General features: G+C 33.1%; 1 protein-coding gene across 1 annotated transcript; it reads right to left on the bottom strand.

Moving 5' to 3' along the window:
• Positions 1-8,023: 8,023 nt before the first annotated feature.
• LOC134701580 (tripartite motif-containing protein 2-like) lies at positions 8,024-13,149 on the bottom strand. The gene is made up of 2 exons (XM_063562713.1): positions 13,078-13,149; positions 8,024-9,877 (listed from the first exon to the last, which is right to left on the bottom strand). Exon 2 carries the CDS (start codon positions 9,857-9,859, stop codon positions 8,144-8,146), a length of 1,716 nt encoding a protein of 571 aa, XP_063418783.1. The 5' UTR covers positions 9,860-9,877; positions 13,078-13,149; the 3' UTR covers positions 8,024-8,143.
• Positions 13,150-17,339: the final 4,190 nt, after the last annotated feature.

The raw sequence follows: 17,339 nt of genomic DNA, 5'->3' as shown, positions 1-17,339 counted from the left end.
AAACAAAGAACGTGTCGATCTTAACAATTAGACATGCCATGTGTAGAAAGGTTTTATTTTGTGTTTTATAATCCGACCCTTATGGTTTTAATTTCTTGTTCTGTATAATGTTTCAGTCTTTACACCTGTAAGCTATCAATGGAAGCAAACATAATGTGAGATTTGTTTGTTTTGTAAGACGTTTTCTGTATTCAAGGTTGCAGTTAACGTAAAATACATTTGATATTTCAAATGACTGTTGTTCATTTCTATATCTGTGATGTTAGCTTATTAACACTAGAACTTATGGAAGACTGGACATCATGAAATTTATTTTATTTGTAATGAACATGAGTAGGATTAACCATGATGATAGTTGTTTCCCTCAAATCACTTATGCTGTAATGTTGTATCAAGTATTAGTTCATCTCTTCATTCCCTATCGCCCTTTCTTTAACACTCTCTTCCACCCTGAATCAAAACAAATCAAAAACTATAAATCTATGTTTACGAGCAAAACAAACATGAAAGAGTCATATCGTGCAATTTTGCATGTCGCCTAATTTTGTATATATAAAGGGACCTTGTCGGCAATTTGTACATTTACAGCTTTAAATTGACCCAAAACAACTATTAATTTCCCAGATTGCAGACCGAACAATACACTCGAAAATATAAGCAATCCCGTTACAATATGGTGATCATGTTGTTCACGTCCATTCGCATTCAGTTAACAAAGATGTATGCATTCGACGTCATTCATACAACAAAACAAAAAGCGCAACGTTATTTTAAATAAACATGATAAAAGACAAAGTAAAAAGAACAAAGCACTCACTTTTGGTCATTTGTTTGTTATGGAAGAAAATAAGTAAAAATTAAAAGAAATACAAGACGTATAAAATAATTACAGATCATTATCCAAATTATGTTCAACTCATTAATGTTACCTAGTTATTACGAGTATTTCAGAGATTATATAAAGGGGCGTACAAAAAGGAAAAATAAACAACTGATCACATAACTTGCGAAGATAACAATGTATGACAACCATTATAATACTAGTAGTACAGCATAAATGCATAGAAATTATATACCGCGTGCACATTTAAAATATATTGTACATGTATTTATCTATAATGATTTTGTAGTGTGCATTCGTTTCAAATATAAATAATGTGATATGGTATGAAATCAATGAGATAACTATCCAACAAACTTCAAATGATATAGATGTAAGCAATTATAGGCAATCATTCATTTTTTAACATTGAGAAAACCCATACCGTATGGTCGGTTATAACTATTTATCAAAGGTACCAGGATTATAATTTAGTACGCCAGGCGCGCGTTTCGTCTACATAAGACTCATTAGTGACGCTCATATCAAAATATTTATAAAGTCAAGCAAGTACAAAGTTGAAGAGCATTGAGGATCCAAAATTCCCAAAAGTTGTGCCAAATACGGCTAAGGTAATCCACTCCTGGGATAAGAAATCCTTAGTTTTTCGAAAAATTCAAAGTTTTTAAACAGAAAATTTATAAAAATTACCACATAATTGATATCCATGTCAACACCCTCGGGGACGAAACGCCCACCAGCCGTGGCTAGGACCCAGTGGTAAATAGTTTTCAAAGGTACCAATATTATAATTAAGTACGCCAGACGAGCTTTAACGTTTCGTCTAAATAAGACTCATCAGTGACTCTCATTAATAAATATTTATAAAGCCAAACAAGTACAAAGTTGAAGAGCATTGAGGATTATAAAAGTCCCAGAAATGAAAAACATAAAATACATGAAATAATGCAATTGATAAAACGGCCTACTCTATTACAAAACAACTTACGAAAAAAAGTTATAACAGTCATGAACCAACGACGATATTTTTATTTCAAAATAATGTTTGCTTTTTCGTTTTTTGTTATGTCCAGTAGCAATTACTTTATATAAAAAGGTCAAATAAAATGACGATTAGAATATGATACTTTTATCTGTATAAAAAATATTAAATTGAACCATATTTATAAAAAAAAAACGTCCAAACAGTGATTGAGCAAAGATAAAATCGGGCTCCTCTCATACACACAAACCAGCTGTTAAATTGACTATTTATAGATTTTAAAAGAGCTTGAAATATTTGATTTTTTGATAAACATGCCAAATAAAATATAGCAGCATACTTTCCTCCAATGATTATTTAAATAGAGTAAAGTCCCATAAAGACTGACATAATGAAAAACACCTGCCATATTCCTGACTCGGTACAGGTGATGCAGTCCGTGCGTTACCTTATATTGTTATAGAATATATGCCATATCCTGTATAACAAACGAAGAGTGCTCTTAATTTGTATACTATTGTTTACATTGTTGTTATTTTTGCATACTACAGGATATATTTATATACATGTTCAATCTTTCTTAGTTGGCAAGCACAACCCTACCAAAGATACGGAATATTTTTCCATTTGAAACTAATAATCAAATCAGGAGCTTATGAGTGACAATGGAACATTGTCAAAAGCGAACAGTTACTCTCACTTTATATAAAACGGATGTGTAACGTTGTTACATTCACATTTTTGGGGTAATATAAAGTAGACCACTGCTACAGACAGACGAAGATCAAGATTTGCTCTAAAGGTTTTCAGCTTTCCAAGGGGAATAACTCTGATCCATTAATCGCTGGTTTGAATCATTATATATGTAGGTTTGAAAATCATAGAGAGTGAATTGTTAACGCGTTCATAAATGTTATCATTATACTAAAAAGTAAAATCATAAAAAAAAAATGAAGATAGAGGAAAATTCAAAACAAGAAAGTCCGTTATCAAATGGCAAAATCTATGGTACTCTCATTCCAAAACTCATCGAGGGGGAAATATTACGGTCTTTTCAAAATCGACTTTGGCTTAGAAAAATATTTATTATGACTCTCGTCTACAGATAAAAATATTACTTAGCTGCGATGCTGCAACTTAAAAATACCAATTGAAACAGGACAATGGGTTCGAATTCTTAGAGATGTCATCTCTGCTACCTGTATATTGGAAATGAATTTTACTACTAATTTGAGTGTCAATCTCATATTATTAGAAATTTCAGAGAAAAAAAATAATTTCAAAATATTACCGCATTCATCAAAATGTTTAGAAAATGTAGAGAATGCTTTCATTTTGCAATGTCAAAGTTCTTAAAAATTTATCATTGTTAACTAAGAAACTAGTTAGACTATTGTAATTAGTATGATTTTATGTAAACATTATTTTGTAGAAACCATAGTTATGACTTTGTATTTTGCCTCTTGTTGCACATGTAAATATGCGTCTAAGTGTTTCCAAATAATGTGATCCTGTCTAATTATAATATCTGCATGAGACCGGTTGCAATTCAAATAAAGAATGTCGGATCAACACCTGCTAAATATAGCTTCATAGCTTTATCATCGACAAGTTTATGTACTCAAAAACTATTAAAATATGATCTAAAGTTTATAAGACTTTCACATATTGCTCATCATTATACATGTAAAAGATTTAAAAAAGAAAAATGGGGGTCAAAGGGCAACATTTTTAAGGCATTCCAATGGATAAAACCAGACTAAAAATCCAAAACATGACAAGCGAACATCTTAGTTCATCAGCTGGTAAGGTAAAATTTCAGTTCTGTGTTACACCCCAGAGTACCGCAATTGTTTTGGATAAATCTAAAGAGTAATGTCTGAAGAATATTTTAAGAGGTGTAAGACTATTGAAAAAGTGTCCAAAAGGGGTTAAAACGGTCTTATTTAAGGGAATATCAAAAATTTTGTTTAACACATATATACAGAAAAAAATAAAAAATAACCAAGTATTCGGTACTATTTCTCTTATTAAATTGAACAAATCATATCTTAATAATACCGAGGCTATTTTTTATTTAATTTTAATATCGTATAGGACCAAGAAAAAAAGGGGAATCATGATTTTAAATGAAACAAAGCAAACATACTTTGATGAAAAAGGTATATTTTTTTTACATTGAAACATAGAGCATCAGTTAACTAAAGGCAGTTAAACAAAATTCAAAGGTAAGAATGGGAAAAAAACATGGAATCAATGACAAACACAAACATAAGCAATGTACATCACAGTCATTAAAAACACACACATTGTACTAAAAAATAAAAGAACTGTCAAGGTTTTAAGATCTATATTAAAGTTCTTTTAACAACAGAATCACCATATATTAAGGTCATGAAGAAGGTCAATCCATAGAATCATCTTCATTTTCGTCAATGTCATCTATTGAATTATCATCACTATCATCTTCATCATCTTCGTCGTCATCATCAGCTATATCAACGATTTGATTATTCTTGTTGCTACAAGCATTCGTACATTTGCATCCACTACTACCACTGGGTCGATGCCTCTGCTGGTGGACTATTAGTCCCCGAGGGTATCACCAGCCCAGTAGCCAGTACTTCGGAACTGGCATGAAAATACGGATTTTTTGTGTTATTTAAATTTGCTGTTACAAAATATTAAAAATTATTATAAATTAAGGAATGTATCTCCCTCGTGCAAAGCTCTGATTCCTTTCAAGAATTTGGCTATACTTTTTGGACCCTTTGGATTATAGCTCTTCATCTTTTATATAAGCTTTGGATTTCAAATATTTTGGCCACGAGCATCACTGAAGAGACATGTATTGTCGAAATGCGCATCTGGTGCAACAAAATTGGTACCGTTGATTTTATTACTACCACTGGGTCGATGCCTCTGCTGGTGGACTATTAATCCCCGAGGGTATCACCAGCCCAGTAGCCAGTACTTCGGTACTGGCATGAAAATACGGATTTTTTGTGTTATTAAAATTTGCTGTTACAAAATATTAAAAATTATTATAAATTAAGGAATGTATCTCCCTCGTGCAAAGCTCTGATTCCTTTCACGAATTTGGCTATACTTTTTGGACCTTTTGGATTATAGCTCTTCATCTTTTATATAAGCTTTGGATTTCAAATATTTTGGCCACGAGCATCACTGAAGAGACATGTATTGTCGAAATGCGCATCTGGTGCAACAAAATTGGTACCGTTGATTTTATTGCAGCAATCTGTACAGGATAAACCTTGTCGAACACATGAACATCTTTTGGGGGCACAACCAGCTTTACATGAACAGCTTATTAGTATCAATAAAGCATCTAAGGCTGGCGGTTGGTCTTGCCAATTGATACTGATCAAAACGTTCTTAACCATCCAACCATGGTTGTTTGTCGATGGAACAGTGTAATGTTGAAGAGCAGTTTTCCAATTATTTGCCTGATAGTTGGATCGTTTGATGTCCTTTAACATGGCATCCTTTGTTGGGGGCAGTAGATGACAATGATTTTTTTTTGTATTGCAAAAAATTCTGAATCTTAATTCATTGATGTTATTATTCTCGTACCTGTATGTAGCACACAAAAACCTCTCGAGTGTTTTTGACAGTTCTTCGCCTTCCTCTCCAAATAACCTGCCAAAACGCCGAATGCTTTGCTTTTTCCTTTACCAGACAAAGCACTAACTGAATCACAACTAGTAAAGGCGTGAAATCCTAGCAGTGCTATACAAACAAAAGAATTTCGTCTACCAGATCTCCAAAATGTCAGGTTATCACCAAATTCATTTACAAGTCAGGATTGTAGTCTAGTGGGGTTGTACTTCAACACATGGACACCTTGAGTTAAAATAAGCTCTCTAAAACGAGAGCATAAATCCGTCAGATTTGAAACCTGTAGTCCATGTATAATGTTTTGTTGTACCTCCTTGGCTAGAATATCGAAAGCAGACGTAAAGCTTTCTGGTTCTTCCTCGACTTGTGTTTCATTTTCCTTATATAGAACTGATGTTAAAATCCTAAAACAAGATTTCAGGCGTTTAATTAATAGAGGGTTGCTGTCCTGCTGTGTAGGAGCTTGTTGTATTGTTTCTATCGCTTCATCAGTAAGACATTTTGTTAGAGATTCTAACCTTCTTCTGTCTTTTAATGATGTTTTGTCCTGAAGAAAAATAACACACTCAAAATTATGCGGGAGCTTGGCCACTGGAACATTTATTGCATGTTTTGTAGCGCTATCGGACCTAAGTTTGCGCTTTTGTGAACAAGTGTTTCGTATCAGGGTTAATTTTATGTCCCGCTTCATTGTGTATAGTTGATAACATTTGTTGTAGTATACACCTTTAGGGCCATCTATCCATTTACCTTTCATTATTTCTGAAACTCTGTCATTTCTCGACTCTGCTGCAGCTTTAAAGGTAGTCCAAGTTTGATCAGAAAATGATTTCAGGTTCCCCTTTTCGCCCGATCGATGACATTTATCCCAACTAAAATCAATGTTTTGTTTAGGATTTAATACAAAAGTTTGATCCGTCATATTTTCCCTTATTCATTAAACCCCAAAATTTAAAAAAAGGGAAACAATATATAAAAAAAGTATTAATTTACTTAAAAGACCACAAGAGTAGTTTATAACTATTCAATTCTATATACAAATACCAACATACATGTTATGTAATATCAGAACAACTTTGGGAAATATGCAAATTTGCACAAAAACGGCCAATAAGAGCAAAAAATATGAGATATGATCAATATAACAAGACGGTAACAGTTGTAAACAAAGAAAACAATTAAAATGTGTCAAAAGTCCTATAACATTTATCCCTGCAAAAACAGGAATAACTACCACAACAATGATGGAAACAATGAATAATTTCAAAGGTAACAGAACAGTTTCAACAAACCTTGTTGTACTCCGTGTCAACAAATATACAGAATATAGATCAGTAAAGTGAATGCAAATAAAGCAACAAAATAAGTTGACAGTATGTACAAATTTTATTAAACACAGGTAAATTCATTGAATAGTGAAGAAATATATATACAAGTAACAAGGAAAGAAAAATAATCAAAAACACAATCAAATGAGGAACAATGTAAACATTACAAAAAGCATTTGTTAAGAAACCAGCTGCGACATAATTGTGTGCTAAAGAAAGTAAAAAGTCTGAACAAATTCCACAACTGACTATTTGACCTTCGTTCAAAGCGATGTTTGTCGATTGAATGACTGAACAATTTTAACTCAATCACCACATAGCTAAAACACTAAATGTAATCAAACACACCTTTATTGAGCTCAATAGAGTGCACCTTTCTCAGAATGCAAATAAAATAACCTCAATCTGTCATTTTTTCATAACTATTTTGTTACACATTTACTTTATAAAATAATTTGACTCACAAAAATCTCATAAATCGACAATTTAATGTTTGTTTTTGGTTGCAAATTGATAACCTTAAAGTTCTAATGTGTGCACTCAGGTATGAATAGATTGTCGACTGAATCGAAGACGGTAGTGTGATGATTTCCGGTATTTCACGACTATTTGCATGTACATATGTTTTATTGAATAATTCATATTTTAGACGATAAATAAATACTGCAAATAGTAAAAAAACGATGCATACTGGTCAATTCTTAAGTTCAATTCACAAATACGGGTAATTGAATTGCGAATTTCTTTATGAAATGAGAAAATATACCTTTATTTTAACTAAAAAAATCTGATTGTTTGTAACGTAAATTAACATTTTTTTTAAACAAAAAATCTTCAGTTATACATTAAATATGATAGTTTCATATCTGGTTTTTTTTTTTTTATATACCTATACTTTATTTTTTTTTGCTTTATATTAAAAATTTTAAATATAAATTACTTAGTCGTGAAAACTAAATGAGGGGATCATTGAAAGGTGCGTTCTTAAACCTCTTTTGGACAATTGTTTTTTTAGTCTAACACCTTGTATTTTATCAATTAGATAATGAAGTTGAATTCTATCCAAAAAAATCGCGGTACCCTGGGGTGTAACACAAACTCCTTAACTAGAGCGCTTTTGAGAACTAGTTGATGGACTATCTTAACAAAAGTAAATTTTAATTACAAAATCTTAAAAAATACTGCTGTTTATGTTTGAACTCATGGTACTTTTGCAGGACATTCAATGTAAGGAACTCATACCACATAATATTTAAATGATACTTCATGCACGACATTAGGAAAACATATTTAGTTAAAACATTTCAAATGTTAACTTTTTCCGTAGTCACTAAATGATATTTGCAAAATTGTTCAGTTTACTGAATATAAGAATGCTTCTCCTCCTCGACTATTTGCAACAATTAACAAATTTCTTTCCTGACTAAAATGAATCGCCCTTGGTTCGGAGAGACCGTCACTTCCAGATAACAGTTGTCGGTGTCGTTTTCCATCAGTAGAGATAAGTATAACATTGTTTGATTTGCGTCCTACTACGTATATGTCACCACTGCTATCTACGGTGATGCCTCCTGGTGTCTGCAAAACACTTTCATTTTGAAATGTCCATTGTAGTTTACCTTGAAGATTAAAACATGTAACAGTGTTTTTACCCGGGTTGGTATGATACAGCTTATCACTAAATGTTGTAACGTAGCATTCGGCCTCCATTTGACCTGCGACTATATCGCTTATGGTCTCGTTATGAGGATGTATCTTTCGAATTCCTTCAAGCCGCCCAGAATAAATTAAATCGGTTCCATTATATGTTATCCCATATATATACCCATTTAAAGCAATAGTTTTCTTGACGTTTTGGGTTTGCATGTCAATAATATGAATGCACTGCGCACCAGAACCTCCAGTTGAAACAGCTAAAGAATTAATTTCCGTAATATATGTTACATCAAAAGATGATGATAATGATGGCAATTTGACGTTAAAATTCACTGATCCGTTTGCGTTCAGAACGGTTACAGAAGAGTGTCTATAACTAATACTGCTAGAAAATACCATCCTTCCATCGGGTAGCAGATATGTACCTCTATTTGGTTTGCTTTCTTTGGTGTTAATCGTCTGATGAATGTTTAGACTGATATTTTCAAACGATCTTGATAGTACTTTTGTAACCATTAACTGAGCTTGCTTTTGCTTTCTTGTAGTAAGCTCAATATTGGACGGTATACTTTCAACTATTATCTTTCCGAAATTGGGGATGTCGGTAATGAGATTTTTAATTGCAGTGTTGATATTAAATGACAGAACAATCTGTTTCAAATGGTCGCTACTAGATATTGACCTGATGAATTCATTTTTGTCAAAGACCTCTTTTTCAATACGTTTCATTGACAAAAAAGTCTGAAGATCTGACGCATGCTGTTTGATATCTGAAATGCTCCCTTGCAATATGGCAATCCCTTGTTGTTTTTCCTCTAAAGAATTTAACAGTTGATGGATTTGTTTACTCTTCTGGTCTGCCGATGCATATAGTTCCTTTATTATATCTGCTTGTATTTTGTCGATATGATTATTGATTGATGTTCTAGTTTCTAGGATTTCCTTCTCAATTTGTTTCCGAGTCTCCGGTAAAGTTTTCAGATTGTTTTGTCGGTCTTCCCGGATTTTTTCAATGTTTTCCCCGACTTCCTTTAATGTCTGTTCGATCTCAAAAAATGCATTTGACGATTTGACGTTATTAATGACGTCTTCTATTTTTAATATTTCATGGCATTTGTTGTGACTTTCTACAATGCATTTTCTACAACAAGGACATTCATGCATCTTGCAGTAGATGCTTAACTTCTCATTGTGCTTCTCGCAGAACTGACTAATCTTTACTACATCACGTGGTAATTTACGATATTCGGAAATTGGTATAACAGTATGATTTCGAGATCCTTTAGATAAGCTGTGATGTTCCTGACAGCCTTCGCAAAGTCCTTCATCACATTCAGTACACCAGACCGCAGAAGGTTTGGATACATGACGTAAATCACAAACACTGCAACTTAAAGATGAAGTCGCCATCATACCATAGAAAACGACAACCTTTAAAACAAAATAGTATAATAAGAGCATAAAGTCGACATTTTATTGTGTCAGAAAAAAATCATCGGCTTGAATTCCTCACGTTATTCTTATTCGAATTCCACATTTAATTCAGTATTAATGGACTTTTTTACAGTTTATTTTGCAGTGATAGCTAGTTTGAAAGGTTGATGCCATTAGATGAATTTTCTTAATTCACTTTTATACTTTAATAAACGATTCGAGAAAGATGTGAAAAATGTCACATTTAATTAAAGTTCCTCTAAATTGCATTAAATTAACTGTACTACATAAGCTAATAGGCTTTCTCAATTCTCGTTTTTTAATAGAGATTGGACCATTGGTTTCCTCGTTTTAATAGATTTACACTCAGTCTGGTAATATTTGAAGCCCTTTATAGCTTGCTGTTTGGTGCGAGTCAAGACTCCGTGTTGAAGACCGTATTTTGACCTATAATGGTTATTCTTTTACAAATTGTGATTTGGGTGGATATTTGAATCATTGGCACTCATACCACATCTCCTTGTGTTCCTCTTTTCACTCCAATAGCCAAAAGGTTTATTTGGTTTATCTAAATCAATTGATGTGTGAAATCCTACTTTTGGAATGTTTCGAAAACTTCATTAAAATGGTTTCCATATGTTGTTTTGTTGGTGTATTGTTGTTGGGTTTTTTAGGTCTTTTTTTGCCATAGTGTTGACTTTTCACTTTTTTATATATCTTTCGCCTCTCTATTTGAAAAGTCTAATAGAGATACCGCATTTATTCTAATAAACGCCCCGGGGGCGAAGACAATTTCCGAAAGGGGGGCGTCAATTAGAGATACGAATTTCGTACCTTACTTCATTGACTTTTACCTGAATTTGGTTGAAACAGACTATAGTAACATACACGTGTTTCTTATTGTCTCCATAATCTATAAATAGCGTTTATCGGTAATGTGACCTCATCAAATAGTTTGTTAAAATTTTCGAATAAACAAGCGTGCACATCAATGGAACATAATTTCAACAGCGTACTGTGTAACTGACAGATCTATTTTTGGAACTTGTTCACACTGTTTTTGATTATCGGAGTGGATTACCTGTAAAACATGGGCATTACTGATTTTTCGTTTCATGTTTCTGAGTGACCGGGTCGATGTCTTAGCAATATTGTAATGGGTATTAAGTTTAATTTTATTTTTTTAACTACAAAATGGGGGCGTTTATTAGAAGTCAAAAGTTCTGAACGCATGATTTTCGGTAGGGGGCGTTAATTAGAAGGGGGGCTTTAAATAGAATAAATACGGTAACCCCTTTTCAATCTCTCAAACTCGGCAGTTTTACTATTTCATAAGGTAGTGAATTTTTTTCTCTCAGTCTGATTGTAATGAATTAACTTATATGTACACCTAACAGTACGTACAGTACAGTAAGTGAAAATGGTGATATATAAACTTAATTGTTTTTTTCTTCTTTTAAGAAATGGAAATATAATAAACAAACTCGAACGAGATACCATGTTAATAGTAATTATAACAATATCAAATGGGAATGGATAAACTGTAAAGTTTGGTTCAAGATATTTTTCTTTCACAAATTAATACATAGTTTTGGCTCAGAATCTTTATTTATTGAGTCATTGCTGTTTGATCTTCATCAACACACAGAACAAAAAAATAAATACAATGAGGGATGAAGAGCTACCATTTGTACTGCCACTTTAAAAGAACTATATGTTTGATAAGGCAGAACTTTTGCCTAGAAAAAGCCCCCAATAGACCAATTAGACGGTTGTTGTGGTATAATAGTCCTTACGCGACATTCCCCTTCCACGAGGTTAACGATTAAACATGTTGCAATTCTCATTTTATTATTTTAATTTTAATCGGCTTTGGCTGATTGTTTAAACATTTCATATGGTCAAACAAACAAGTTTACGCAAATTGGTGTTGCAAAATTATGCTGCCTTGGCCCTACCCCCCCCCCCCCCCCCCCCCCCAAATTGTATATGTTTACAGCTGCTTTTTCTTTTTCATAATACCTTAAATTGCAGGTAGACGAGGAACAAACAAACAAGACAAATGTGTTGTATTTATGTTTGTTAGGCTTGCATACAAATCATGGCTGAGACAGATTAAGAAATCAATGCATATGACTTGAACATTTTGATTGGTGTTTACAAATTGTTTTTGAATTTTTTGAAATACTAAGGCTTTTCTACCTCAGGAATAGATTACCTTAGCTGTATTTGGCAAAACTTTTAGGAATTTTGGTTCTCAATGCTCTTCAACTTCGTACCTTATTTGGCATTTTAAACTTTTTTGAATTCGAGCGTCACTGATGAGTCTTTTGTAGACGAAACGCGCGTCTGGCGTATATACTAAATTTAGTCCTGGTATCTATGATGAGTTTATTTACAACCACTGGGTCGATGCCACTGCTGGTGGAGATTTATTTCCCCGAGGGTATCACAAGCCCAGTAGTCAGCACTTTTTGTGCTGACATGAATTGTCATTGATATGGTTATATTTATAAATTTACTGTTTACAAATTGTTTTTGAATTTTTTGAAATACTAAGGCTTTTCTACCTCAGGAATAGATTACCTTAGCTGTATTTGGCAAAACTTTTAGGAATTTTGGTTCTCAATGCTCTTCAACTTCGTACCTTATTTGGCATTTTAAACTTTTTTGAATTCGAGCGTCACTGATGAGTCTTTTGTAGACGAAACGCGCGTCTGGCGTATATACTAAATTTAGTCCTGGTATCTATGATGAGTTTATTTGAATGGAGTGAAAAGAGTGAAGATAGAAGAGTGAAGGTAGAATCGTGAATAGCACACATAGAAACAACTGCCATTTTCAAGAGACGCCTAATGGGATTAGGGAAATACTTTTGAACCTATCAGATGACTAAATATTAAGCATAATCAAACATGCCACGAAGGAGCTTTAAAATGAAATATTGTTCAATAGTCTATAAGAGAGACACAAAAACAAAGATAAATGATTACGACACTGATAACCGGGATACACAAATGTGCATATGAGAGATGTACGCAAGTAAAATAAGCTGGAGTTGTTCTCTCTTTGTCACTTTCGTTTTTTGTGGTAGGAAAGGAGTATAGGATTATACTTACCATTCTTATCTTATTTGTAGATGAACATTGATTGATATTAAAACATTCATACAAATCGTGTTAGATTCAGTTATTTACCTTATGTATCCGAATATGTCATGCCTTTTTGGTAAACGACCGACCAGGAAAGTAAATACACGGCTAATCACGTGACTTTATATGAAAAACGATAAACATGATATGTTCAATTGGGCGGTATATTTCAAATGTGTTTTATCCAACAGTTAATTACACACATAATGCTGAAACTTACTACGAATTCATGCATTATTTCTTTGGAACGTTTGCATTGCGTGAAACTATTTTCACTTAAGTTAATTTGGTGATAATGATGATCAATATGATTCATATGTCCCAGTGAGGTCAAATGAACATAAAAATCTTATTTTAGAAATATCTTAGAATAGATAACCGTTATATGTATCGCAAACATTAAGTGAATCTTAATTTTAAAGTCATCCAAACAAAAAATGAGGACGAAGATCAAATTACAGGTCTTTCTCGTATACGACTTCACACTAACGTCGCAAATCAGTCCGCGCGTTAAGTACTGCGTATTGGTATATATATAGATTCTTACATTGATACCAGTGGATTATCGGATTTATCCAATCAAGATAGTTAAATTATCAATTTTAAAGTCCGAGCCGCCTCGGCGAGGACTTTAAAATTTATAATTTAACTATCGAGATTGGATAAATCCGATAATCCACGAGTAACCATGTAAGAATCTGTTTCTCTAATGATTAAAAAGACATTTTCTTTTTTTGTTAACCGAAAATTCCCTTCGAGTGCCTTTCACATTGCACGAAGTTGTCAATTTCATTAAATCGTATTTTGATTCATTCAGTTAGCTAAAAAGGTCATGACCCTCAAAATCATCCAATGATCTTTTGAGATCACCAGCAACCACACGTTGATTAAAATTCTTTATACAATGGGTTCGGAAAGGGATAAATTTCCATAGAGTTAGAGAAATAATAATTCATGTCACAACCCGCAAAGACATGTAAGTGAAGAGTAGCTTCCAACATACAGAGAACGAACTTGAATATTATCGTTAACATTCTTCTTTCAACTGCAATATGAGCTATCAAAATGATGTAACAGAAAAACAAACATGTCACATGATTATTTCTGAAGTAAGGACAACGAGGGGTAACTCTAAAATTTCTTAAATGAATAGTTATCAAAATTACCAGGATTATAATTTTATACGCCAGACGCGCGTTTCGTCTACATAAGACTCATCAGTGACGCTCAGATCAAAATAGTTAAAAAGCCAAATAAATACAAAGTTGAAGAGCATTGAGGATCCAAAATTCCAAAAAGTTGTGCCAAATACGGCTAAGGTAATCTACTCCTGGGGTAAGAAAATCCTTAGTTTTCGAAAAATTCAAAGTTTAGTTAACAGAAAATTTACAAAAAATGACCATATAATTGATATTCATGTCAACACCGAAGTGCTGACTACTGGGCTGGTGATACCCTCGGGGACGAAACGTCCACCAGCAGTGGCATCGACCCAGTGGTGTAAATAGTTATCAAAATTACCAGGATTATAATTTTATACGCCAGACGCGCGTTTCGTCTACATAAGACTCATCAGTGACGCTCAGATCAAAATAGTTAAAAAGCCAAATAAATACAAAGTTGAAGAGCATTGAGGATCCAAAATTCCAAAAAGTTGTGCCAAATACGGCTAAGGTAATCTACTCCTGGGGTAAGAAAATCCTTAGTTTTCGAAAAATTCAAAGTTTAGTTAACAGAAAATTTACAAAAAATGACCATATAATTGATATTCATGTCAACACCGAAGTGCTGACTACTGGGCTGGTGATACCCTCGGGGACGAAACGTCCACCAGCAGTGGCATCGACCCAGTGGTGTAAATAGTTATCAAAATTACCAGGATTATAATTTTATACGCCAGACGCGCGTTTCGTCTACATAAGACTCATCAGTGACGCTCAGATCAAAATAGTTAAAAAGCCAAATAAATACAAAGTTGAAGAGCATTGAGGATCCAAAATTCCAAAAAGTTGTGCCAAATACGGCTAAGGTAATAACAGTGTGTTTATTCTTCATGCAGTCATGATTATCATATCCAAAATGTCATGTCTTATAATAATTATATTACGTGTTCTTTCAGTTTCGTAAATAAGAATTAAGGTATCCAGAAATTGAAGGAATATAGCTGTTCCGGGCCATATGAGTATGTGTACCATACGCGTATGCATGGTCATGATCGTATGGGTATATATATATATATATACAACTCGTCTAAACATCAACCCAACAATGTTAGATCTGTAAATTTGCTTTCGCAAATTTTTGGTTCTTCCCTCGCCGGGATTCGAACCCTATATATACTCATATGGTCCGACGGTCCATACGCGTATGGTCGGACCGTACGCGTATGGTCGGAGTTAGCAAGTTTACAGTTAATACTTAACTCTTCATAAGGTATGACCCTTCTAGTTGGCAAGTCATTGAAAAGACGATAGCAAAGGTCATTTTATTATATTTAAATGATAAAACGTTTAAATGAATAAAAATAAACAGTTTCACGCATTTTATTTTACTCACTAGTCACAATGACTTGAGAAGACATTTTCCAAAATTTCTTAATGAACTGGTATGTAATGTCCAAAATATTCACCAATAACGCTCCGCACAGCTGCTTAGAAGGCTAGAAAAAGCTCGAACACAACCAAGACGTGCAATTTTAATGCAGAAAAGATATGGTTCTGCGTGGAAGTAAATATCACCATAAGCATTAATGCAATAAAATAACTACCAATGAAAACTAATTGTGGCACCAATATTTGATGTTTATGAAGCCTTTGAATTATGAAATTTATACATTTTCATGTAATCATCATTGTTTTCTTTTAGATAAAATGTATTGTTTTGTTGAAACGTTTTAATACATATTTGAAAAAAATACCCATATGGCAAAAATACTCATATGACCCGGTCCGTTTATAACCGAACGAGTATATACTCATCTGATCCGACCATACGTGAACGGTCGGACCATACGCGTATGGTTGGACCATATGAGTATGCGCATATGGTCCAAATACTCATATGATCCGGAACATAGTCACTTTCGAAAATGATGTTCCTTTTAAAACCTAAATCTTACTTAATTCTTCCAAAAATAACGACTGACGATACCAAATTGCGTCGTGCTATGAGGAGAAGGCTTTTGTTTTGTGTTTTGTAGTCAGACACTTAATTAGTATTGTATTGATTCCCTTTACACATTACCAATTCCAATAAAATCTATGAATGCTGTTGAATGCAAAGCAAAACAAAAATCTTTTTTTTTCTTCTTCTAATTGAAGTGAACTGTATGCATGATTAGATTTTCGTCCATTGAGTACCTTGCATGACCATGCATGGTTGTATAGGAAACCAGAATACATTTGATATTATAAAAAAAACTTTAATTCATTTATATATCTGTGCTGTTAACTGGGCTTATTACATTAAACTAGATTTCATAGAAGTCTGACTTACAACTTAAAATACTTGCTTTTTGTAAGTTCTTCAATAAGGATACGAATTAAGTAGTCTGTAAATTGTTTACCTCAAAATATATAATATTCTAATCCCTATTTCCCTTTCGCTAAGGCACTCCCAGCCACCCTGAACTACTGAAGATAAACCAAATAAGACCAATAACTTGATATGATGGGGTCAAATTAATCATGAAGGATTATCTCATGCAACATCTATTTTTAAACATCTTTTGATACATGTATCTGCTATATGTGCTAGCGGTCTCGTTTGATATTTTTGTTGATATAGTAAGTACCAGAGCCAAAGTTAACATTGTTCTGAATTTAATCCATTTCTCGAACGTCAGTCTATTTTTTCTACGTGAAGATTATTTGTGTCACCATAGCCTGAACCGTATTTGTAAAGGGGCATTAGCTGACAAATTCATGTTCACCGCATTGACTCAAATTCTCATATTAGATTTATTACCATGTAAAACATTTATCCAACTTATAAAAAAGTCTTAAATAAACAATTTATAGGGCATGGTCTCTTTTAATATGTAGCTTTGTTTCGTGTGTATTTTAGTCTGTACGACATCTTAATAACTACCGAGATGACCCTGAAAACAGCCGACGGTCACAAAACACGATATAAACATAAATATAAATATAAACAGATATTTGGACCTCGTGCAAATGGATTTTTCTATGTCTGTTTGATTTCAAGTTTACGGTTAAAAGAATAAGTTTTATTTTTTTATTTTAACTGTATGAAAACGATTTTTTGTGGATTGAATCAGACAATCAAATGATTTACCTTTGTTTCAC

This window comes from Mytilus trossulus, unplaced genomic scaffold (genome assembly GCF_036588685.1).
Source record: "Mytilus trossulus isolate FHL-02 unplaced genomic scaffold, PNRI_Mtr1.1.1.hap1 h1tg000247l__unscaffolded, whole genome shotgun sequence".
Taxonomy (NCBI): domain Eukaryota; kingdom Metazoa; phylum Mollusca; class Bivalvia; order Mytilida; family Mytilidae; genus Mytilus; species Mytilus trossulus.
This window is presented reverse-complemented; position numbering and strand designations above follow the sequence as displayed.